This window comes from Palaemon carinicauda, unplaced genomic scaffold (genome assembly GCF_036898095.1).
Source record: "Palaemon carinicauda isolate YSFRI2023 unplaced genomic scaffold, ASM3689809v2 scaffold114, whole genome shotgun sequence".
In the NCBI taxonomy this organism is placed as follows: domain Eukaryota; kingdom Metazoa; phylum Arthropoda; class Malacostraca; order Decapoda; family Palaemonidae; genus Palaemon; species Palaemon carinicauda.
In genome coordinates, this window is record NW_027168638.1 from 102,831 (window position 1) to 126,172 (window position 23,342).

At 43.8% G+C, this 23,342-nt stretch overlaps 2 protein-coding genes across 5 annotated transcripts; both read left to right on the forward strand.

Moving 5' to 3' along the window:
* The first annotated feature begins 355 nt into the window (after window positions 1–355).
* Window positions 356–17,954, forward strand: LOC137635331 (zinc finger protein OZF-like). Of its 4 annotated transcripts, none has more exons than XM_068367801.1 (4): window positions 356–780; window positions 2,006–2,083; window positions 14,282–14,588; window positions 15,329–17,954. In XM_068367801.1, exon 4 carries the CDS (start codon window positions 15,550–15,552, stop codon window positions 16,612–16,614), a length of 1,065 nt encoding a protein of 354 aa, XP_068223902.1. In that variant the 5' UTR covers window positions 356–780; window positions 2,006–2,083; window positions 14,282–14,588; window positions 15,329–15,549; the 3' UTR covers window positions 16,615–17,954. The 4 variants fall into 4 exon arrangements, with proteins under 4 accessions (XP_068223902.1, XP_068223903.1, XP_068223901.1 ...); XM_068367800.1 differs by lacking the exon at window positions 14,282–14,588 and adding an exon at window positions 6,492–6,554 and having other exon boundaries at window positions 360–780; XM_068367799.1 differs by lacking the exon at window positions 14,282–14,588 and having other exon boundaries at window positions 364–780.
* LOC137635330 (zinc finger protein 765-like) lies at window positions 6,564–9,138 on the forward strand. Its single transcript, XM_068367798.1, has one exon. The coding sequence runs from the start codon at window positions 6,716–6,718 to the stop codon at window positions 7,856–7,858; it is 1,143 nt and encodes a 380-aa protein (XP_068223899.1). The 5' UTR covers window positions 6,564–6,715; the 3' UTR covers window positions 7,859–9,138.
* Window positions 17,955–23,342: the final 5,388 nt, after the last annotated feature.

Here is a 23,342-nt window from a genome sequence, read left to right on the forward strand (position 1 = left end):
GTAGATTAAGGAGGTAGTGGAAGATCAATTAAGAGAAACATATGGGAAAGGTTAGGGGAAAAATATCATAGAAATATGGAATAAATATGATATTAAAATAGAAGTAAAGTATAAAAAGCAAGAACTCGAAAATGAAATAAAAAGTAAAGTAGCAATTGAAATAAAAAAAAAATAGAACAGAAAGCAGAGATGACCAAATTGAATAGTAATGGTAGAAGAGATTACATAGGAGAACTTGACTCTCATGAGGTTGTAATAGTTATGAAAACAAGGTTAAATACGCTAGAATTAAAGGAAGATTATAGAAATAGGAATGATGATAATAGGCTTTGTGTGTTGTGTAGGGAGCCAGAGGATACTACCGAGAATATTTTCAACTAACGGGTTAAGGAAATTTAAAAACCCCTACTAAAGAGGTTTCTCGGTATATTAGAAAGGTCATAGAAAGTGAAGTAAAAGTATGCAGTCTGTGAAGCTGTCTTGTGTAGGAGGTAAACTAATAATAATGAATTTTCTGCAGATGGCAACACTTTGCACCTAATGTGCTCCATCTAGTAGTATGCCCACAATCCAATGTTGTGGAGAGAGCAACGAGGAACCTTGAAGTAGAGACCTCTTGTAAATAGTGACACCCGTTTTACATAGTGCCTCAAAATAAGCCATTTAGTTAGAGGAGAAGCCAACACCATTGTGAAATTGTGTAATATATAAACTCAACTTGGTGTGACTGGGGATATTTGTGAAAGAAAATGGCAACTGGGCGTTGTGAATCGGAATAAGGTAAGATAACTTGAATCTTTCTGGTTACTGATAATTTTGGCGTCTGTTTACAAGACCACGTGTTTTCACTGTTGTGGAGAGAGCAACGAGGAACCTGGAACGTGGATCCTGAATCACTCGCCTTTCGTCTTTTTCAAAAGTGTATTTAAATGGGTTGCCACTAACGCCTGTCAAACCGTCTTTGAGGATTGATTTCTTAAAATATTTTATATTTCCTTGTTTCCTTTCCTCACTGGGCAATTTTCCCTGTTGGGGCCCTTGGGCTTATAGCATTCTGCTTTTCCAACTGGGGTTGTAGCTTAGCATTTAATAATAATAATAACAATAAGCCATGGGTTCATAAAATATTCTTAGGAATATATGAAAATGTATTAGATTTTGTTAATTTATAACTGACTTGTGGGATGAATGTAGTTCGTTGGGATAGGGTAAGAAGAGTACGGCAGTCTAAGGATACGGCTCCTAGGTTAGGTTAGGTAGGAAATAGAAACATTCGTTTAGGTGATGTTCTTGTGTCTAAAATGTAGTTTTTCACTCTGTCCCAACAAACTACAAAGGCTCCGCATCGGGAATGCTCGTCAGAAACATTGTTCGGAACTTTTTGAGTGACTTGCTCGAGATATCCCTAACCGAATAATAACATATCGCGTCCCTCAGAATTATATCGCTGTTTGTATATACCCACAAATAGTGGTTTTGAGTTTCCATGAGGCTCCCCAAATGGGGTGAAGAGATGAAAAAACAATGTATTGACAGTGGCATGTATATATTAACAAGGAATGCATGAAGAAATAGCCGGACATACGGCATGAAATAGAGAATATAATAAGACTAACCTGTCCGATCTAGATCTGTTTTTGCGTGACCTAGCAGCGTTATTCATGGTGTCTTCTTCTTTTTTGGCTCTCCCTGCACGGGCCTGCCGAAATTCGCTCGGGACCGGAATTTTGATTGTCCTTCTTCACACACGTCGCAAAATAACAACAAATTAGGGTCCTGATGTGAATTTCCAGGTGTCCCACCATTGCATATGGTACTTAACTAACATGTAGAAAAATACGTTCCAACAATGCGAGTGCTGAGGGAAATTGTTTTCATATACAGCTATATTACTTATATCGTCCTGGTTACATTCAATTACACATCTTAATTGCATAAGACAATTTAATTTTATTTATTAATTGTGATTTACAAAATTATAATTAAAGCATTATCCAAATGACAGGCACCCTAGAGATGAGGATCTAAAGAAGCTTATCCAATCAAGAGATTTGTCCAAGGCCCCATAGCTGCGTCTCCACAGGTAATTATATTTGATTTTATCGTAATTGGTCCAATTATATGTTATAACTAGTATTTATTTACGGTAAGCAGAAAGTTCCTGTTCTTTTATTCTAGTTGACATTTTTTGTAAATTATATCAAATAGGCCAGGGTACGTCACAAACAGGTTTAGACTAGGGTACGTGTTGGGTGCTACTTTAGCGTGAGGTTTACGGCCATATGGACGAAGTGTGTATCGCTAGAATAAATGTGTGGATATTTATGATAACATTTTCATTTGTTCCAACACGGAGTACTTACCTCGAACTACATTCTTAGGAGTATCTGGGATCTTCTCCCAACCGACCAGAATTTTGTGTAGTTTACCCTATCTCCGTTTTATATGCGGGGGAACCTCTGGTGGAGGAATACGCGCCATGAGGCGACCCGGGGTCAGAGAGCGTGCTCGCTCAGGTCTCGACCTCCAGTAAGTTTTTTGGTCGCGTCGTGATTACATCTCGCCGTGCTGATTATTTATAACTTTTGAGAATTGTAAGTGAACCTTACAAACCCACCTAACCTAATCTAGTAGTTCTCAGTCACAGCCCCTCTGGACCTTCCTTCCCAGGTCACAACCGCTAGCTGGACCTCCTATCCAGGTCTCCAACTAAAAGTAAATCACTAATAAATCCTTTTTGTTTTGGTAATCTTTACAGAAGCTTTGCAGTAGAAATGTGCTGGTCTTCCCCAAAAAATTAAGTTAAAATCGGAACTTTGAGGCATTATTTCGCTGTTAATTTCACGAGTAACAATAGCTCTGCACTGAGCAGAGAGCATTTCCATCATAGTTAGTTGCCGACATAAATGAAATTACACAAAATTTTGAAATAGATTGATGTACTTCCCTTAACTTCCCTCTTGGAGACGGCTTTATGTGATGGTGGTTGAGTTGAAACTGATGGGGTAGGTGGGGGAAATATGGCTGTTGTAGAACAACACCCGGGAATTTATGAAGAAGTACTACTTGTAAACTGTTAATTGGTTTAAAGAAACCAGCAGACAAATACGTCATTGTAAATGCACAGAAAGCTCCCCAAACCCATGGGAAACAACGCATGTGCAAAAAGTTCCCTTATGTCTCTCAGATGTAAACAATGGACTTGGAGTATAAAACATATCTCACATTTTGACAGACCAATATGTAAGTTATTATGCCCCAGCCCCTATTAAACATATAGAGAAAAATACCAAACTAGCTAGCACTCGTTCATTTCTTATAGCGAATTCCAGTTTCGTTGTAAAGTATCTATTGTTTACCATGAAAAGAACATTTTTTATGGCTTTAAAAAACGGGTGCACGGTGTAATTATGGTGATATTTCGATAGAGTCCCACCCTGCACGTACCACTTACCAGTACATAGGAGCCTGAAGTTTTTCTTTTTTCGCGAGCGAAGCAAAATCCATTAGACTCTACAAAATATTTTAGAAATCTATCGAAATATTACCATAATTATAGGTATTCTGAATGTTTTTGATAATGATTTCTGGTGGAAAGCCGAGTAATACTAATGAAACAGGGTCCAAACACTGGAGTTTTTATTTGCTAGGACTTACCGGACGTAGCCTTTTTATATCAGCGGCCATTTCCTCCTGTGTGTATAGAAAATAGACAACTAACCTAAACTTTTCCCACCTAACCTAACCTACAAGCCGTGTCCTAACGTACTTACTTATTGGGGGGTGCTAATGCCCCCCTGCGACCCCCATTACACGGCCGTATTCATAGTCTGCCTTCATGATACATACAGGCGGCCGCTATGTTACGTACACCCCTACCGGGTTCACAGAAAACCTGCCTTTCCATCTTATTTTCTATGGAGGTGTTGTAGCTTGGTTGATAATATTAATGATGTTAATAATTACAAAGCATTGTCCTGTCCCTTGTCCCTGGTATTCATGAGAAACTTTTAAACTGGTTTTATTGAAAGTCATTGCTGCCTTAGTGGCGTTAATTTTGTAATTGACTTTTTGTATTGTTCTTATTATCTTTTTCTCTTCTTTGCTCTAATCCGCCAGTACCTGGGATAGGGACATTTTCCAGAGGAAAATGATGGAGTCCATATTCCTTCACAATTCTTCTTTAAGATATCACTACATATTACAAAAGTACAGATAATAAGTGTAAAGTATGTCTTTACCGTGAAACACTATCACAATGTAGATGTGTTGCAGGCTTTGCTGTCCTTGGGTGTTGCTGGACTTCCTTCTAAGGAAGTCTTTCTTAAGCTCCTTGAGCTGGGTTCCCAGAGTAATCCTGTTCCTGCTGCCCCTGTTGTTGCCGTCTCTTCTCCTGTCGACGCATAGTCTGTGTGAAGCCCATCTCTTGCCTTCTCCATCTAGTGTTGTTCATGACCCTCGCACTCATTTGCCCTCCATTCGACGGCTACCTGCTGATAACGAGCTCTCCCATCACCCTCAGACCTGCACGTCTTCTAGGGATCACAGCCCTCTACATTCGTCATTCGCCATGCAGAGCTCCTGTTCGCAAGATCGCCAATCTTCTCGTCGTTCTCCTGTTCGTGATCGTTAGTGTTCTCAGGATCATCACTCGCCGGCTCGTGCTAGTCACTCCAGTGGTCTTTAGACCATCCCCATGGAACGTGATTCGAGTTCTCAGGTCTCTTGAGAGACCTCCCTATGAACCATTGCAGCAGGCAACCGATGGCCACCTAACTTGGAAGACGGTGTTCCTGCTAGCTTTGGCTTCGGCCAAGCGAGTCGATGATCTTCGTGGTCTCTCATACAACATCGCCCATTCAAGGGGATTGGGAGAGTAACATTCAGCTTCGCCCCTGAATTTATTGCTAAGACTCAGAACCCTGGAGTAGCGGATCCACGATTCGACCCCTTCCGGATTTCTAGTCTCCTTACTGTAACAGATGACCCAGACCATCTCTTACTATGCCCAGTGAGGAGTTTGAGGCTGCATCTTAAGAGAACAGCCACAGCCCGTCGTCGTGTGTCTGGACTATTCGTCAGCACAGGAAGGACCAAAAGGAGGGTCACCAAGAACACCATCTCAGCGTGGATTCGCAAGGTCATAGACCATGCACTGAATCCAACCTTTTTCTGTCACGTCGCCCGAGCTCATGATGTCAGGGGCGTAGCTACGTCCCTGGCATTCAAGAGAAACTTCTCAGTGACGCAGGTTCTTCAAGCTGGGGTGTGGAATCGTCAGACCACATTCACATCCCACTACCTGCAAGACGTAACCCACAGGAGACCCGATACGTTCTCTATCGGTCCTGTGTTGGCTGCACAACAGCTGGTTTAAAACCTCAAGCTCCTTATTGGACAAGTAGCAGAAGGTTGAGTGGCATTGTTACCCGGTTTTAGTCTGCGTGAATGAAAAGGTTTGACTGGCCCTTATTCTTTTCTTCATTCTCCCCTCTCTTGGGGAAATCTGCATCCTGTGTTCTATGCATAGCTGACCTCAAACCACTGCAGGTAAACCATGCTCCTTTGTGTTCCTAGTATTAAGATTAATACTGTTACGTCCCCATACCCTGACGAGGTGGTATTGGGAAAGTCCTAGTTACACAGTTTTTCCTTCTAAAGAACTCAGAATAACTTTACCAGGACAGTCACACTTCTACATACCTCAACACACAGCTTGCGTAGGCCACGGACCTTGCATAGCATGGTTTTAGAGAGGTGCAGGGACTCCTTATTTTTTGAGTACTGATACACTCAGATAAGGAGCCCCCGGGTAAAGCCAAAAGCCAGATTGGCTGGGATCTCCACCCTTCCTAATGGGTGAGTCACCCCTATTAGATAGCATGGTTTTTATTCCAGTTACGGAACAAATGACAAATTCGTAGATAATTTGTATTTTTCCTAACTATACGAACCTTAGCTATTTAAGCAAACTTACCCGCCAGCCCTATCTCCCTTGAAGTCCTACCTCCGAGCAAAGTGAGCTCAAGCACAGGTGTGTGAGGGGGGGGGGGTAGCAAGCTACCCTCCCGTACCCCTACTAACTAGCGGTGTGGGTAGTAAACCCTCGTTAAATAGCCAAGGTTTGTATCGTTAGGAAAAATACAAATTATCTACGAATTTGTCATATCTTAAGCTAATCATACAAATTGTCCCTCCATCACTTGTCCCCCGTAAGAACTTCCTGCAATGAAAAATGATGACATATCACTGATGTGTGAGTTGGTGTACCCGGTTATCCCAGATACCCCCTCGACCCTCCCACTACCTAGTGGGTGGGTGGTTGCCACCTTGCATTAAAGTCCTAATGGCTAATCTTCCAGCTTCTCTGAAAGATAATCCCCATTAAATAATTAAAGGTTTGTATTTTATGAAAAATACAAATTACTTCTAAATTTGTCATATTTTCATTGTGTTCTTCTCCAGCTGATTATAGTTTTCTATTATTTCAGACTTTTCATCCCAAAGGAAGGAATCATCCACTTCCTGCTGCCAAAGCTTGTAATCTACTGAAGGTATATGCAAGAGACGTAAGACTGGAAAAGAAAGGGTCATGTCGGAAGATTTTGTTGTGCAGTATGATGTCTGAGAATAGGAAGTTTAGTCTTAATTTCATCTTTGGAGTCTATTGGAAATAATAATAAGGGGTTTGTCATTTTTTGATAGGGAGAGGAGGATGAATTCTGAACCACCTTTTGAATTTTCATTGAAAAGTGAAATTGAAGATTTATTTTCACCTGCAGTCGATCCAGAAAATAATGATAGGTCTGGCAGTGTTGCTCTCTTTAATGATGGCGCTCTTTTCTTGGATCCAAAAATGGAAGTCAAAGTAGAGCCAGAAATATTTGATTGTAGCAAAAGCTACTTGACAAATTCCTACGAGTACGATGCATCAGTGAGTGAAAACGGTTCATTAAGGTGTAAAGAGAATGTCGATGATGAGGAAAGTGTAGACACTTACTTAGGGACAGCTGTGAAAGAGGATAAAGGAAAAGAAAAAGGAAGACTTTCATGTGTAATCAGTGGAAGAGAATTCTTACAGAAAGATGTTTTGAATCAAGAGGTGAATCAAATAAATGAGAAGCAGATAAAAAAAAGGATCTTTGGTAATGTTAACTCCAATGCTCTAGCTAGAAAGCGATGCACATGCAGTGAATGTGGGAAAACGTTTTCTAATAAATATAATCTTGCAGTGCATTTAAGAAATCACACGGGAGAGAAGCCATACAAATGCAATGTCTGTATCAAAACATTTAATACAAAATCACATCTCACTATACATTCAAGAATTCACACGGGAGAGATGCCATATAAGTGTGATGTCTGTAGCAAAACATTTAATACAAAATACTATCTCGCTATACATTCAAGAATTCACACGGGAGAGAAGCCATACAAGTGTAACGTCTGTAGCAAAACATTTAATATAAAATCAAATCTCACTGTACATTTAAGAATTCACACGGGAGAGAAGCCATACAAATGCAATGTCTGTAGCAAAACATTTAATAAAAGACAAAGTCTCACCATACATTTAAGAATTCACACTGGAGAGAAGACATACAAGTGCAATGTCTGTAGCATAACATTTCCCAATAAACACAATCTCACTGTACATTTAAGAGTTCACACGGGAGAGAAGCCATACAAGTGCGATGTCTGTAGCAAAACATTCACTAGAAAATCAAATCTCACTACACATTCAAGAATTCACACGGGAGAGAGGCCATACAAATGCAACGTCTGTAGCAAATTCTTTACTTCGAAAAAATATCTTACTAAACATAAGAAATCACATGAGAGATCTATTCCAGTGTGATGAATGTGGCAAAACATATAATTTAAAACAGAGACTCTATAAACATTTTAGAACTCACATGGAAGAAAAACCATTCATGTGCACGGACTGTGGTGAAGCATTTTGCTCTGAAGGTTTCCTCAAGAATCATCATAGAAGGAGGTGCTATAAAATCTGATATTGTGATCTGGAATAAAGGAGAAAAAACAGCAAAGATTATAGATGTGAGAGGTCTTACCCCTTCGCACGATTGCCCAGGCCGTTAGCTCTCAAAGTCGACGAGGTGATATGATGCCTTCAAACAGCTCATGCGAAGCACAGAGTAACACCTCAGGTCAGGCACTAGCCAGTTAGTTTTTTGGACTTGCACCCACCCAACGGTGAGTCTCCACTGTAAATATGGTAAGGGTTTGTATGTAGTGCAGTAATGAATGACAAATTTGGAAGAAATTTGCATTTTCCCTATGTATACAATCCTGGAGCTCTTAACACATACTGGTCCCGCCATCACCTTCCCCCAGGAAGTTCTGCCGCAATTGCACAGTGATTTTCAGTTACAAGTGGTGGTGTGAGCAGAGTGGTTGGTCCAACTCTCGCTCCCCCTTCGCTAAGTAGCTAAAAGTTTTACAGCTAGTTCCAGCTGTTGCCAAAATGCATCTCCAGTGTAAAGAGATCCAGGTTTGTATAGTTAGGAAAAATACAAATTATTTGCAAATTTGTCATATTAGCCTAATTATTACTATTAGAAGCGCCAAGGTGCGAAAGCAAATTGCCACTAGCCCAAGGGACCAAATAGTTGACAGTCTGGTGCAGTGAAGAAATAGAAATGTAAAGAATAAACTATATAAGAGAAAAATGAGATTATTTCAAGATAGATAACAATGTTGAATTAATAAGCATTATAAAAACCAGGAAATAAAACATCGTTAACAGAAAAACATTTGTACTAAGTTTGAACTTGTAAATATCTGCTGATTCAGTTGCAGGGGCAGTAGTTGATTGGCTTGGTCACAGCCTAAATAAAGCTTAGAGAATAATATACAGCATTAAGCCTTTTGAAACAATGCTGGTGACATTTTCTCTTTTTTGGAAATTAATACGGGTGATTCTACCTGCTTCTTGTACTGTAGTGAAGTTGTGAATGTTAGCAGGAAGGAAGAATTAAAAGCCAGTCTGCTCATATTGGAATATGAAGCCATGCAATTATCTATAAAGTTCTATGGTATGGAGATAGCTTCATTTTGGTTGTTTGAATATAAGTATAGTAATAAGGTAGAAAAGTATTTTTTAAGATTTATGTGATTTTCTTGATGTGATCTCTTTTATGGTCTTAGTGACTAGTTTAGGTTTTATAATTTTCCATTGGATTGTCCTTGAGAGGAGAATCTTCATTAAAATATCTAAATATTTGGTTTCTCTTTCATTTCCACAATTGCTCTTCTCAAACATTTCAATCTGCATTGGTCTCTCTGGAGAGAGAGTTTCTCGTTAAATGAATTTACAGCATTCTTAGTACAGTACTGTATTCAGATTTCACAAGAATGATGTTAAGATTTAAAGATATTTTGCTGAGTAATATTCCAAGTCCCAGGGCTGGGTCTTGTGGGTAAAATCCATAACCCAATTTATTTAAGAATAAATTCTACAGGTTTCAGTATTAATGTGAGTTAACGAAATTAGATATCTGATGTTATTAATTAAGTTTACAGTATATTGATTGTATTTGGGGTACAGAGCAGTAATCATGTCCAGAGGCTGTCCTGGTTTGTTTTTGGAAATACAATTTGTTTGGACTCATAGCTCACCCTAATGTTAACTGTAATAAGTACAATCATTTGGGTCTAATTTCGTGGCAAGTTAGTTGTCAGTGTTTGAATATGAAAAATAGAAGATTGAAGGATTAAAAGCAATATTTTTTTTTATGTAACTTTAAAGGAATATTTGTTCTGTCTATACCTTTGCTGTTTATAGGGATATTACTTTCGGCGAGGCTGGAAGATGAGCCATAAGACTTTTAGTGAGGGATAATTACCTAAACCGCCAGTTAGCGGGAAGGTTGTGGGTAGCCGGCTACCCTGTTCACTCACACACTGGGCTGAGCATCTACTTTGCTTTTGGCTTGGTGGAGAACGGACATTGCTGCTCTCCTGCTCCCTTACCTTTTTGACTTGCCATTGAGTGATAGCTTTGAATTATTCTTTGTATGTGCCGTAACTGGAATACGAACGTATCCTATTCAATAGGGGTATTACTTTCAGTGAAACTGAAATGACGAGCCATTAAAATTTAGTGAGGTTTAACTATCCATTTCGCTAGTTAGCGGTCTTGGAGGGGCGGGGGGTAGCTTGCTACCGCTCCCTTTCACACACCGGTGATTTAATTTACTTTGCTTCTGGGTCGGATGGTAAACGGTTGTTGCTGTTTTTCATCCTCACCAAGTTATGTTTTGAACTGCCATTAGTGCTTTTTGTTTGTGCTTTCTCTTTAATAGTGTGTGTTTGTGTTGACTTTTGCAAACATGCATACTTTCCCTGGACTTGAAGGCCAACCCTGCCGGACCTTCATGTCAGCCATGGGCACTAACTGCCACACCCTTTCTCCCACCTGCAGAGGTCAACGGTATGATTGTGATAATAAGTGCAATGAGCGTCGGGAGTGGTCTGCCTCCCAGTGGGAAAGATTTTGGCGAGGGCGAAAGAAGAAGTCAAAGCGGGATATTTCTCTTCCGAAGGTTCCTCTGTATGAAGGGAAAATAACACACAAGATCTCTTCTTCTGCCTCCCGACCTTTTTTCGAAGCTCCTACTCGTTCGGGCTCTTCTGAGAGACCGTCGAGCAGTAATGTAGACTTTAATTTTTGCCAACCCTCGTCCTTGAGAGAAGGTGTTGCTTGCCCTAGCGAAGTGGCCACACTTCTCCCCCCGGGTAAGGCCTTGTCTATGGGTTCTGTGTTACAGGTGTGGTCGTCCTTGCGGCGCCCGGGTCCGCAATGCGAGTGTGCAGCCGTTGTCGACTTCTGAGTTGGATCCTCTAATTCTTGTCGATGTTGTGGTGTCAGAGGCGTCTTCTGTGGCCGCTGTCTACGCCCCTGACCCTCTAGACTGTCCTGCTGTTGCTGACAACTACGTTTCCCCTCTTCTGTCCATACTTCGAGGGAGAAACTAAGTCCTTCGTCTGTCTCTCATATGTCTCATATGAGTGGTTCTCCCGTCGGGTGAGTTCTCTCATAGAGACTCCTCTTCGGAGGACTGCTGCTCAAGGTCAGCTTGCTGATCCCACGTCGCAGAGCTCGCCCTCTGCTTTGACTTAAAGGTTGCCCTTCACCATCATTGAAAAGGCTCTTCAGCCTCGTCTTCGCAGCCGTTACCCACAGAGGAGCTGCCACTTCAGTGGTCTTCTGGCCCTCAACTTTCGCCCTTTCCTGGTCCTTCTCCTGACGACGCTGCGGCTAGTCCTCGGACTTTAGCCCTGCACTCTTCTACATATCGTTCGCGATCGTCATTGGTGGATGTTCGCCCTTCCAAAGGGCACATCCCTGTTCCAGTTCGACATTCCAGTCAACCTCCTGACCTGTCGTTACTATTCCCATCTCCTGTACATCCTCGGATGTTCTACCTAAGTGTTCAGCGGAGCGCCAACTCTCTCCAGCTTGCCAGCTCCTTGCAGTGCACCTGTGCTCTTCAACAGCACGTCAGCGCCAGCTTGCACTCAAAACTCTTTCCAGAACGTCTTTCTCTCCACTGAGTCAGCGCTCACCAGAACATTGACGTTTCCTTGACCGCTAGCCTTCTCCTTCTCATCCTCAGCCCCCTCCAATGATCCAGCGATCTCCCGATTGCAAACGCTCTCCAGCAGAGCCCTGTCCTTCCAAAGAGTAGTGTTTGCCAGCTCGCCAGCAATCGCCAGTGCAACTCCACTCTCCAGCTCAAGCTTGTTAGCGCTCCCTGAGACATCAGTGCTTTCATGCGCAGCCTCGGTATCAGGCTCACCAACGCTCTCCTGCACGACAGCGCTCTCCAAACCAACAGCGCTCTCTTGTACGTCACCCCACTCCCAAGGGCCAGTGGTCGACTGTGCAACAGCGCTCTCCTGTGCCAAAACTCTCTCCACCTCACTAGCACCCTTTGGCTCGCTGGCACTCTCCAGCTTATCAGTGCTCACCTGCGCGCCAGAGCTTTCCTACGAATTTACCGGAAACTGCACGCCAGCATCCTCCTTTGTGGCGTCGCACTGCGCGACTGCGCGTTCTCTAGAAACCACACCAGCATCATCCTGCTCAGCGTCTTACTGCATGCTATTTTTCTCATGTATGCTCTCCGGCCCGCTAGCGCTCACTGTCCCACTTGCGCCATGGCCATGAACAGGTTCTACAGGCTCCTAGGTTTTAAGGAACATCGAGTAGACGGCTCACCATCTTATCATTCCCCTCCCTGCAAACGCATTATAGCACGACCGCCGAGGAAAGGAGGAGGGGTCTCCACAGAAGGGTTCAGGATCCCGAAGCTGCCTTCCTCGAAGGTGGATCCATCAACAGCAGAGACTCCTCTCAGGGAACTGTCGGTCCCTCTCCCTTCAGGGCCTTCAGGGGATCTGTCTGACAGTGCATCAGTCAATTAGCAGCCCTGGTTCAGGGCAATGGTCAGAGCAGTGGTGCAAGCCTTCAAGCCTGCTCTGTCTGCCAGCTCTTCAGAGCATTTTACAGTTATAGCAGACCTACTGTAAGGAACCTCAGCTTCTTCTCCCCTGAAGAGGAAGAAGGTCTCAGATGTGGTTACTTCCCCTAGGGTAAAGCTGACTCCTATTAGGCTATCAAGGTCTGCTCGTGCATCTTCCACCGGACACTGTCCTACCTCACCTCTGCCGAGGGGGTAATGCCAGGGAGGGGCTTCCTCTCTTCCACCTTCGGAGGAAGTTTCCCCTCGCACGGAGAGTTCACCACCGATGGAAATCAGGAGGGACATGACAATGCAGCTTTCGATGCTTGAGCCCTTCCTCCTTCCACGAAAGGAACCGAAGGACTCCAAGACTCTTCCTAAGTCCTCTTCAAGAACCTCCAAGTCTACAGATGCAGCCTGTCACTCGAGGGATGTGCGCGACGCACCCGAAGAAGACCTCCTGGGGGATGGAAAAGGAGACTTCGCTGCAAGCCCAAGTCCAACGTCGGAAGGAGAGCAGAAAGAGTCGGACCATGCATTTTGTCAGGTTCTGACTCTCATCAGGATTCTCAATGGGTTTATCAACTGAGAGAGCAAAGACACGGTGTCTTTTGCACCTAGAAGCCTTCAGAGACCAGTGCATCCTTGCCTTGGACTCAGGGCATGAAGGGCGCCAGGGCTACGATCATCCTACAGCTCTTTGAGCTCTCCTCCTCGCAACGTTCCGGCTCTACCACCAAGCTTCTCCCACCTTCGGTCTGCAGCAGAGGAGCTATTCTGAGATCTTAGACGTGCCTCGTCCAACTCCTCTTCTTCCCATACAGGCTACTTTGTGGCTTGATGTTTGGTTAGGGACCTTGGAAATCCTGATAAGAACTGAGGATTTCTCAAAGAAATGTACCAGGGTTTTCACCATTACTCCCACCTGTACCAGGCTTCTGGGAGTGTCCTGCTTGAGGTGGACCCTTTGCTTCCTCGACTGTTCCGACAACTAACCCCTTTAGTCCGCCAGAGACTGCAGACAGTGGACTAGGGGAGCAGTTCTTGGGTAACCCGGCCAAAGCCAGTAGGCCAGAAATGGCTCCAGTAGCTACAGCCGAGGCAGTTCCCCTCTCTCCTCAGCAGCATTTAGTTCCACTCTCCAGGCCGGCAAACGACAGTGCTAAACATCAGTCTAGCTGGTGGTAGTGGCTCTCAACAGTTCCTGCACAGGTAGTGGCACTCTACAAGAAGGGGCAGAGGCACACTCAAAGGTACTCTTCGGGACAGTAGATGGCAGTGTCCCCCTCCAGGGCAGCAGACGGCAGTGTCCCCCTCCAGGGCAGCAGACGGCAGTGTCCCCCTCCAAAGCAGCAGACGGCAGTGTCCCCCTCCATGGCAGCAGACGGCAGTGTCCCCCTCCAGGCCAGCAGACTGCAGTGTCCCCCTCTAGGCCAGCAGATGACAACAAGCTTGGACCTTTCTCATGTCAAGAGCTTGGTACTTTTTTTGAATACTTTGACATAGACTGAAAATGCTCTTTCTTGGTGTTAATTGCTACGAAATTTGCATCAGAAACCTAATGGGACTGTATTTTGAAATAGTACTTTTATATTTTATTTCTTTTTTTGGGGTGTCTGGGTGTCCTAGAAAAAAAACTAGGTACTTGTGTTTTGTATACATATAGGAGTGTCCAATTAGTGGGAGGCATTTTTTTTCAAATAATTTTTCAGTCTTGTATTGTTTTTCAATTCTTATTCCATGTCATAGCAATGAACTTTTGTTACTAAGTCGTCTTCCCTTCGTTAAAGTATCCCCAGTACATGAGGACAGATGCCCACTTACAAGATGAGGAAGTCTTCAGGTGGTCACCTCCTCCCTCTCTCTGATCTGGGCGTTTTATCAAGGCGAGGGAAACCAGTCGTCTTTCCTTGGCCCCCATCTCTCCCTTCTGACCACGGAAGGACTGGTTCCCAGACATCTTTGTGGTCTTAGTGGAGCCTCCCGTCTGATTGCTAGAGTGATCAGATCTACACGAACAGCCTCACTTTCATCGTTTTCATCAGGGGCTCCACATGCTTCATCTTCATGCTTGGAGCCTGTCCGGAGGTTCCCAAGGTAAGAAGGCTTTTCGTTTAGTTAGCCTCGGACATTTGACGCTCTACACGTCTAGTTTATCAAGTCAAATGGGCAGTTTTTTTTTTACGCTGGTGCCGGATGAAAGGTCATTCTTCTTCCAGACCCTCTCAGCCTAAAATTGTAGAATTCCTGGTCCATCTTCACAGGAATGGAGGGTATCTGTAGGTCTTAAGAAGGCACTGGACAGCACAAAGGCAACCAGAAAGAAAAAACTTATGTTAGTAATGTTAATTTGCCATAACAGTAGAACCAAAGCAAAGGTAGAGGGAGTGATATGGAAGAGTTTGTGGTAAATGTTCCTGTCTGTGCAAGATTACTATAAAGCCTTTTGCTGTTCATAATTTTGGAGGAAGGCTCAGAGGTGCATAGCAGTATTAGCAAGACAATTTTGATGGTGACTGGAGAGGAAGTACAGTAAAGGAAATAAGACTATGGATGAAACTCTGTCTTTTTGAAGAGCAAGGGGAAAAATATTTAAAGATAAAACCAATGTCACAAGAGATGCTATAGATTATAGAATCTACAGAGGATATGAGATTTTTAGATGCCTGAAATGTGTAACAAGAACAGATAGAACACAGATCAAAGTCTGTGGTTTGTATGTTTAGGAAAAATGAAAAGTACATAACTTTATGAATTTATTTTATTTTTTAGAAAACTCCATTAATTTTATTGATTTTTCTTCTTCTCCAACTGATTGTAGTTTTCTTTTCTTCCAGACTTTTCATCTCAAAGGAAGGAATCATCCACCTCTTGCTGCTAAAGCTTGTAAGCTACTGAAGGTATATGCAAGAGATGTAAGACTGGAAAAGAAAGGGTCATGTTGGAAGTTTTTGTTGTACAGTATGATGTCTGAGAATAGGAAGTTTAGTCTTAATTTCATCTTTGGAGTCTATTGAAAATAATATTAAGAGTTGTTTCATCTTGTGATAGGGAGAGGATGATGAATTCTGAACCACCTTTTGAATTTTCAATGAAAAGTGAAATTGAAGATCTATTTTCACCTGCAGTCGATCCAGAAAATAATGATTGGTCTGGCAGTGTTGCTCTCTTTAATGATGGCGCTCTTTACTTGGATCCAAAAATGGAAGTCAAAGTAGAGCCAGAAATATTTGATTCCAGCGAAAGCAACTTGAAAAATACCTACGAGTACGATGCATCAGTGAGTGAAAACGGTTCATTAAGTTGTAAAGAGAATGTCGATGATGAGGAAAGTGTAGACACTTACTTAGGGACAGCTGTGAAAGAGGATAAAGGAAAAGAAAAAGGAAGACTTTCATGTGTAATCAGTGGAAGAGAATTATTACAGAAAGATGTTTTGAATCAAGAGGTGAATCAAATAAATGAGAAGCAGATAAATAAAAGGATCTTTGGTAATGTTAACTCCAATGCTCTAGCTAGAAAGCGATGCACATGCAGTGAATGTGGGAAAATGTTTGCTAATAAATATAATCTTGCAGTGCATTTAAGAAATCACACGGGAGAGAGGCCATACAAATGCAATGTCTGTAGCAAAACATTTATTACAAAAGCACACTTCACTACACATTCAAGAATTCACACGGTAGAGAAGCCATACAAGTGTGATGTCTGTAGCAAAACATTTATTACAAAAGACTATCTCGCTATACATTTAAGAATTCACACGGGAGAGAAGCCATACAAGTGCAATGTCTGTAGCAAAACATTTTTTACAAAACAGTGTCTCACTGTACATTCAAGAATTCACACGGGAGAGAAGCCATACAAATGTAATGTCTGTAGCAAAACATTTACCCAGAAACACAATCTCACTATACATTTAAGAATTCACACAGGAGAGAAGCCGTACAAGTGCAATGTCTGTAGCAAAACATTTACCCTGAAACACCATCTCACTATACATTTAAGATTTCACACGAGAGAGAGGTCATACAAGTGCAACGTCTGTAGCAAATTCTTTACTTCAAAAAAATATCTCACTAGACATAAGAAATCACATGAGAGATCTATTCCAGTGTCATGAATGTGGCAAAACATATAATTTAAAACAGAGACTCGATAAACCTTTAAGAACTCACATGTAAGAAAAACCATTCATGTGCACGGACTGTGGTAAAGCATTTTGGTCTGAAGGTTTCCTCAAGAATCATCACAGAAGGAGGTGCTATAAAATCTGATATTGTGATCTAGAATAAAGAAAAAAAAAAGCAAAGATTATAGATGTGAGATTTCTTACCCCTTCGCACGATTGCCCAGGCCGTTAGCTCTCAAAGTCGACGAGGTGACATGATGCCTCCAAACAGCTCATGCGAAGCACAGAGTACCACCTCAGGTCAGGCACTAGCCAGTTAGTTTTTTGGACTTGCACCCACCTAACGGTGAGTCTCCACTGTAAATATGGTAAGGGTTTGTATGTAGTGCAGTAATAAATGGCAAATTTGGAAGAAATTCGCATTTTCCCTATGTATACAATCCTGGAGCTCTTAACACATACTGGTCCCGCCATCACCTTCCCCCAGGAAGTTCTGCCGCAAATGCACAGTGATTTTCAGTTACAAATGGTGGTGTGAGCAGAGTGGTTGGTCCAACTCTCGCTCTCCCTTCGCTAAGTAGCTAAAAGTTTTACAGCTAGTTCCAGCTGTTGCCAAAATGCGTCTCTGCTGTAAAGAGATCCAGGTTTGTATAGTTAGGAAAATACAAATTATTTGCAAATTTGTCATATTAGCCTAATTATTACTATTAGAAGCACCAAGGTGCGAAAGCAAATTGCCACTAGCCCAAGGGACCAAATAGTTGACAGTCTGGTGCAGTGAAGAAATAGAAATGTAAAGAATAAACTATATGAGAGAAAAATGAGATTATTTCAAGATAGATAACAATGTTGAATTAATAAGCATTATAAAAACCAGGAAATAAAACATTGTTAACAGAAAAACATTTGTACTAAGTTTGAACTTGTAAATATCTGCTGATTCAGTTGCATGGGCAGTAGTTGATTGGCTTGGTCACAGCCTAAATAAAGCTTAGAGAATAATATACAGCATTAAGCCTTTTGAAACAATGCTGGTGACATTGTCTCTTTTTTAAAGTAATACTGGATGATTCTACCTGCTTCTTGTACTGTAGTGAAGTTGTGAATGTTAGCGGGAAGGAAGATTTGAAGGCCAGTCTGCTCATATTGGAATATGAAGCCTTGCAATTATTTGCAAAGTACTATGGTACGGAGATAGCTTCATTTTGGGGGTTTGAATATAAGTATAGTAATAAGGTAAAAAAGTATTTTTTAAGATTTATGTGATTTTCTTGATGTGATCTCTTTCATGGTCTTAGTGACTAGTTTAGGTTTTATAATTTTCCATTGGATTGTCCTTGAGAGGAGAATCTTCATTAAAATATCTAAATATTTGGTTTCTCTTTCATTTCCACAAATGCTTTTCTCAAACATTTCAATCTGCATTGGTCTCTCTCCAGAGAAAGTTTCTCATCACATGATTTTACAGCATTCTTCGTACAGTACTGTATTCAGGTTTCACAAGAATGAAGTTAAGATTTAAAGATATTTTGCTGAGTAATATTCCAAGTCCCAGGGCTGGGTCTTCTGGGTTAAATCCATAACCCAATTTATTTAAGAATAAATTCTACAGGTTTCAGTATTAATGTGAGTTAACGAAATTAGATATCTGATGTTATTAATTAAGTTTACAGTATATTGATTGTATTTGTGGTACAGAGCAGTAATCATGTCCAGAGGCTGTCATGGTTTGTACAATCATTTGGGTCTAATTTTGTGTCAAGTTCGTTTTCAGTGTTTGAATATGAAAAATAGAAGATTGAAGGATTAAAAGCAATATTTTTTTTTTTATGTAACTTTCAAGAAATATTTGTTCTGTCTATACCTACGCTGTTTATAGGGATATTACTTTCGGCAAGGCTGGAAGATGAGCCATAAGACTTTTAGTGAGGGATAATTACCTAAACCGCCAGTTAGCGGGAAGGTTGTGGGTAGCCGGCTACCCTGTTCACTCACACACTGGGCTGAGCATCTACTTTGCTTTTGGCTTGGTGGAGAACGGACATTGCTGCTCTCCTGCTCCATTGCCTTTTTGACTTGCCATTGAGTGATAGCTTTGAATTATTCTTTGTATGTGCCGTAACTGGAATACGAACCTACCCTATTCAATAGGGGTATTACTTTCAGTGAAACTGAAATGACGAGCCATTAAAATTTAGTGAGGTTTAACTATCCATTTCGCTAGTTAGCGGGCTTGGAGGGGCGCGGGGTAGCTTGCTACCGCTCCATTTCACACACCGGTGATTTAATTTACTTTGCTTCTGGCTCGGATGGTAAACGGTTGTTGCTGTTTTTCATCCTCACCAAGTTATGTTTTGAACTGCCATTAGTGCTTTTTGTTTGTGCTTTCTCTTTAATAGTGTGTGTTTGTGTTGACTTTTGCAACCATGCATACTTGCCCTGGACTTGAAGGCCAACCCTGCCAGACCTTCATGTCAGCCATGGGCACTAGCTGCCACACCCTTTCTCCCACCTGCAGAGGTCAACGGTATGATTGTGGTAATAAGTGCAATGAGCGTCGGGAGTGGTCTGCCTCCCAGTGGGAAAGATTTTGGCGAGGGCGAAAGAAGAAGTCAAAGCAGGATATTTCTCTTCCGAAGGTTCCTCTGTATGAAGGGAAAATAACACACAAGATCTCTTCTTCTGCCTCCCGACCTTCTTTCGAAGCTCCTACTCGTTCGGGCTCTTCTGAGAGACCGTCGAGCAGTAATGTAGACTTTAATTTTTGCCAACCCTCGTCCTTGAGAGAAGGTGTTGCTTGCCCTAGCGAAGTGGCACCACCTCTCCCCCCGGGTAAGGCCTTGTCTATGGGTTCTGTGTTACAGGTGTGGTCGTCCTTGCGGCTCCCGGGTCCGCAATGCGAGTGTGCAGCCGTTGTCGACTTCTGAGTTGGATCCTCTAATTCTTGTCGATGTTGTGGTGTCAGAGGCGTCTTCTGGGACCGCTGTCTACGCCCCTGACCCTCTAGACTCTCCTGCTGTTGCTGACAACTACGTTTCCCCTGTTCTGTCCATCCTTCGAGGGAGAAACTAAGTCCATCGTCTGTCTCTCATATGTCTCATATGAGTGGTTCTCCCGTCGGGTGAGTTCTCTCATAGAGACTCCTCTTCGGAGGACTGCTGCTCAAGGTCAGCTTGCTGATCCCACGTCGCAGAGCTCGCCCTCTGCTTTGACTTAAAGGTTGCCCTTCACCATCATTGAAAAGGCTCTTCAGCCTTGTCTTCGCAGCCGTTACCCACAGAGGAGCTGCCACTTCAGTGGTCTTCTGGCCCTCAACTTTCGCCCTTTCCTGGTCCTTCTCCTGACGACGCTGCGGCTAGTCCTCGGACTTTAGCCCTGGACTCTTCTACATATCGTTCGCGATCGTCATTGGTGGATGTTCGCCCTTCCAAAGGGCACATCCCTGTTCCAGTTCGACATTCCAGTCAACCTCCTGACCTGTCGTTACTATTCCCATCTCCTGTACATCCTCGGATGTTCTACCTAAGTGTTCAGCGGAGCGCCAACTCTCTCCAGCTTGCCAGCTCCTTGCAGTGCACCTGTGCTCTCCAACAGCACGTCAGCGCCAGCCTTCACTCAAAACTCTTTCCAGAACATCTTTCTCTCCGCTGAGTCAGCGCTCACCAGAACATTGACGTTCCCTTGACCGCTAGCCTTCTCCTTCACATCCTCAGCCCCCTCCAATGATCCAGCGATCTCCCGATTGCAAACGCTCTCCAGCAGAGCCCTGTCCTTCCAAAGAGTAGTGTTTGCCAGCTCGCCAGCAATCGCCAGTGCAACTCCACTCTCCAGCTCAAGCTCGTTAGCGCTCCCTGAGACATCAGTGCTTTCATGCGCAGCCTCGGTATCAGGCTCACCAACGCTCTCCTGCATGACAGCGCTCTCCAAACCAACAGAGCTCTCTTGTACGTCACCCCACTCCCAAGCGCCAGTGGTCGGTTGTGCAATAGCGCTCTCCTGTGCCAAAACTCTCTCCACCTCATCAGCACCCTTTGGCTCGCTGGCACTCTCCAGCTTATCAGTGCTCATCTGCGCGCCAGAGCTTTCCTACGAATTTACCGGAAACTGCACGCCAGCATCCTCCTGTGTGGCGTCGCACTGCGCGGATGCGCGTTCTCTAGAAACCGCACCAGCATCATCCTACTCAGCGTCTTACTGCACGCTATTTTTCTCGTGTGCTCTCCGGCCCGCTAGCGCTCACTGTCCCACTTGCGCCATGGCCATGAGCGGGTTCTACAGGCTCCTAGGTTTTAAGGAACATCGAGTAGACGGCTCACCATCTTATCATTCCCCTCCCTGCAAACGCATTATAGCACGACCGCCGAGGAAAGGAGGAGGGGTCTCCACATAAGGGTTCAGGATCCCGAAGCTGCCTTCCTCGAAGGTGGATCCATCAACAGCAGAGACTGCTCTCAGGGAACTGTCGGTCCGTTTCCCTTCAGGGCCTTCAGGGGATCTGTCTGACAGTGCATCAGTCAATTAGCAGCCCTGGTTCAAGGCAGTGGTCAGAGCAGTGGTGCAAGCCTTCAAGCCTGCTCTGTCTGCCAGCTCTTCAGAGCATTTTACAGTTATAGCAGACCTACTGTAAGGAACCACAGCTTCTTCTCCCCTGAAGAGGAAGAAGGTCTCAGATGTGGTTACTTCCCCTAGGGTAAAGCGGACTCCTATTAGGCTATCAAGGTCTGCTCGTGCATCTTCCACCGGACACTGTCCTACCTCACCTCTGCCGAGGGGGTAATGCCAGGGAGGGGCTTCCTCTCTTCCACCTTCGGAGGAAGTTTCCCCTCGCACGGAGAGTTCACCACTGATGGAAATCAGGAGGGACATGACAATGCAGCTTTCGATGCTTGAGCCCTTCCTCCTTCTACGAAAGGAACCGAAGGACTCCAAGACTCTTCCTAAGTCCTCTTCAAGAAGCTCCAAGTCTACAGATGCAGCCTGTCACTCGAGGGATGTGCGCGACGCACCCGAAGAAGAGCTCTCGGGGCTGGAAAAAGGAGACTTCGCTGCAAGTCCAAGTCCAACGTCGGAAGGAGAGCAGAAAGAGTCGGACCATGCATTTTGTCAGGTTCTGACTCTCATCAGGATTCTCAATGGGTTTATCAACTGAGAGAGCAAAGACATGGTGTCTTTTGCACCTAGAAGCCTTCAGAGACCAGTGCATCCTTGCCTTGGACTCAGGGCATGAAGGGTGCCAGGGCTACGATCATCCTACAGCTCTTTGAGCTCTCCTCCTCGCAACGTTCCGGCTCTACCACCAAGCTTCTCCCACCTCCGGTCTGCAGCAGAGGAGCTATTCTGAGATCTTAGACGTGCCTCGTGCAACTCCTCTTCTTCCCATACAGGCTACTTTGTGGCTTGATGTTTGGTTAGGGACCTTGGAAATCCTGGTAAGAACTGAGGATTTCTCAAAGAAATGTACCAGGGTTTTCACCATTACTCCCACCTGTACCAGGCTTCTGGGAGTGTCCTGCTTGAGGTGGACCCTTTGCTTCCTCGACTGTTCCGACAACTAACCCCTTTAGTCCGCCAGAGACTGCAGACAGTGGACTAGGGGAGCAGTTCTTGGGTAACCCGGCCAAAGCCAGTAGGCCAGAAATGGCTCCAGTAGCTACAGCCGAGGCAGTTCCCCTCTCTCCTCAGCAGCATTTAGTTCCACTCTTTAGGCCGGCAAACGACAGTGCTAAACATCAGTCTAGCTGGTGGTAGTGGCTCTCAACAGTTCCTGTACAGGTAGTGACACTCTACAAGAAGGGGCAGAGGCACACTCAAAGGTACTCTTCGGGACAGTAGATGGCAGTGTCCCCCTCCAGGGCAGCAGACGGCAGTGTCCCCCTCCAGAGCAGCAGACGGCAGTGTCCCCCTCCAGGGCAGCAGACGGCAGTGTCCCCCTCAAGGCCAGCAGACTGCAGTGTCCCCCTCTAGGCCAGCAGATGACAACAAGCTTGGACCTTTTTCATGTCAAGAGCTTGGTACTTTGTTTGAATACTTTGACCTAGACTGAAAATGCTCTTTCTTGGTGTTAATTGCTACGAAATTTGCATCAGAAACCTAATGGGACTGTATTTTGAAATAGTACTTTTATATTTTATTTTTTTTTTTGGGGTGTCTGGTTGTCCTAGAAAAAAAACCAGGTACTTGTGTTTTGTATACATATAGGAGTGTCCAATTAGTGGGAGGCTTTTTTTTTCAAATAATTTTTCAGTCTTGTATTGTTTTTCAATTCTTATTCCATGTCATAGCAATGAACTTTTGTTACTAAGTGGTCTTCCCTTCGTTAAAGTATCCCCAGTACATGAGGACAGATGCCCACTTACAAGATGAGGAAGTCTTCAGGTGTACACCTCCTCCCTGTCCCTGATCTGGGCGTTTTATCAAGGCAAGGGAAACCAGTCGTCTTTCCCTGGCCCTCATCGCTCCTTCCTGGCCTCGGAAGGACTGGTTCCCAGACCTTTTTGAGGTCCTAGTGAACCCTCCTGTTAGATTGCTAGAGACCAGATCTACTCAAACAGCCTCGCTTTCATCGTTTTCATCAGGGGCTCCACATGCTTCATCTTCATGCTTAGAGCCTGTCCGGAGGTTCTCAAGGTAAAAAGGTTTTTCGTTTAGTTAGCCTCAGACATTTGACGCTCTACACGTCTAGTTTATCAAGTCAAATGGGCAGTTTTTTTTTACGCTGG

Excerpts from the sequence above, each read along its gene's own strand:
- LOC137635330 (XM_068367798.1), top strand. The coding sequence starts at position 6,716 with ATGAATTCTGAACCACCTTTTGAATTTTCATTGAAAAGTGAAATTGAA.
- LOC137635331 (XM_068367801.1), top strand. The coding sequence starts at position 15,550 with ATGATGAATTCTGAACCACCTTTTGAATTTTCAATGAAAAGTGAAATT.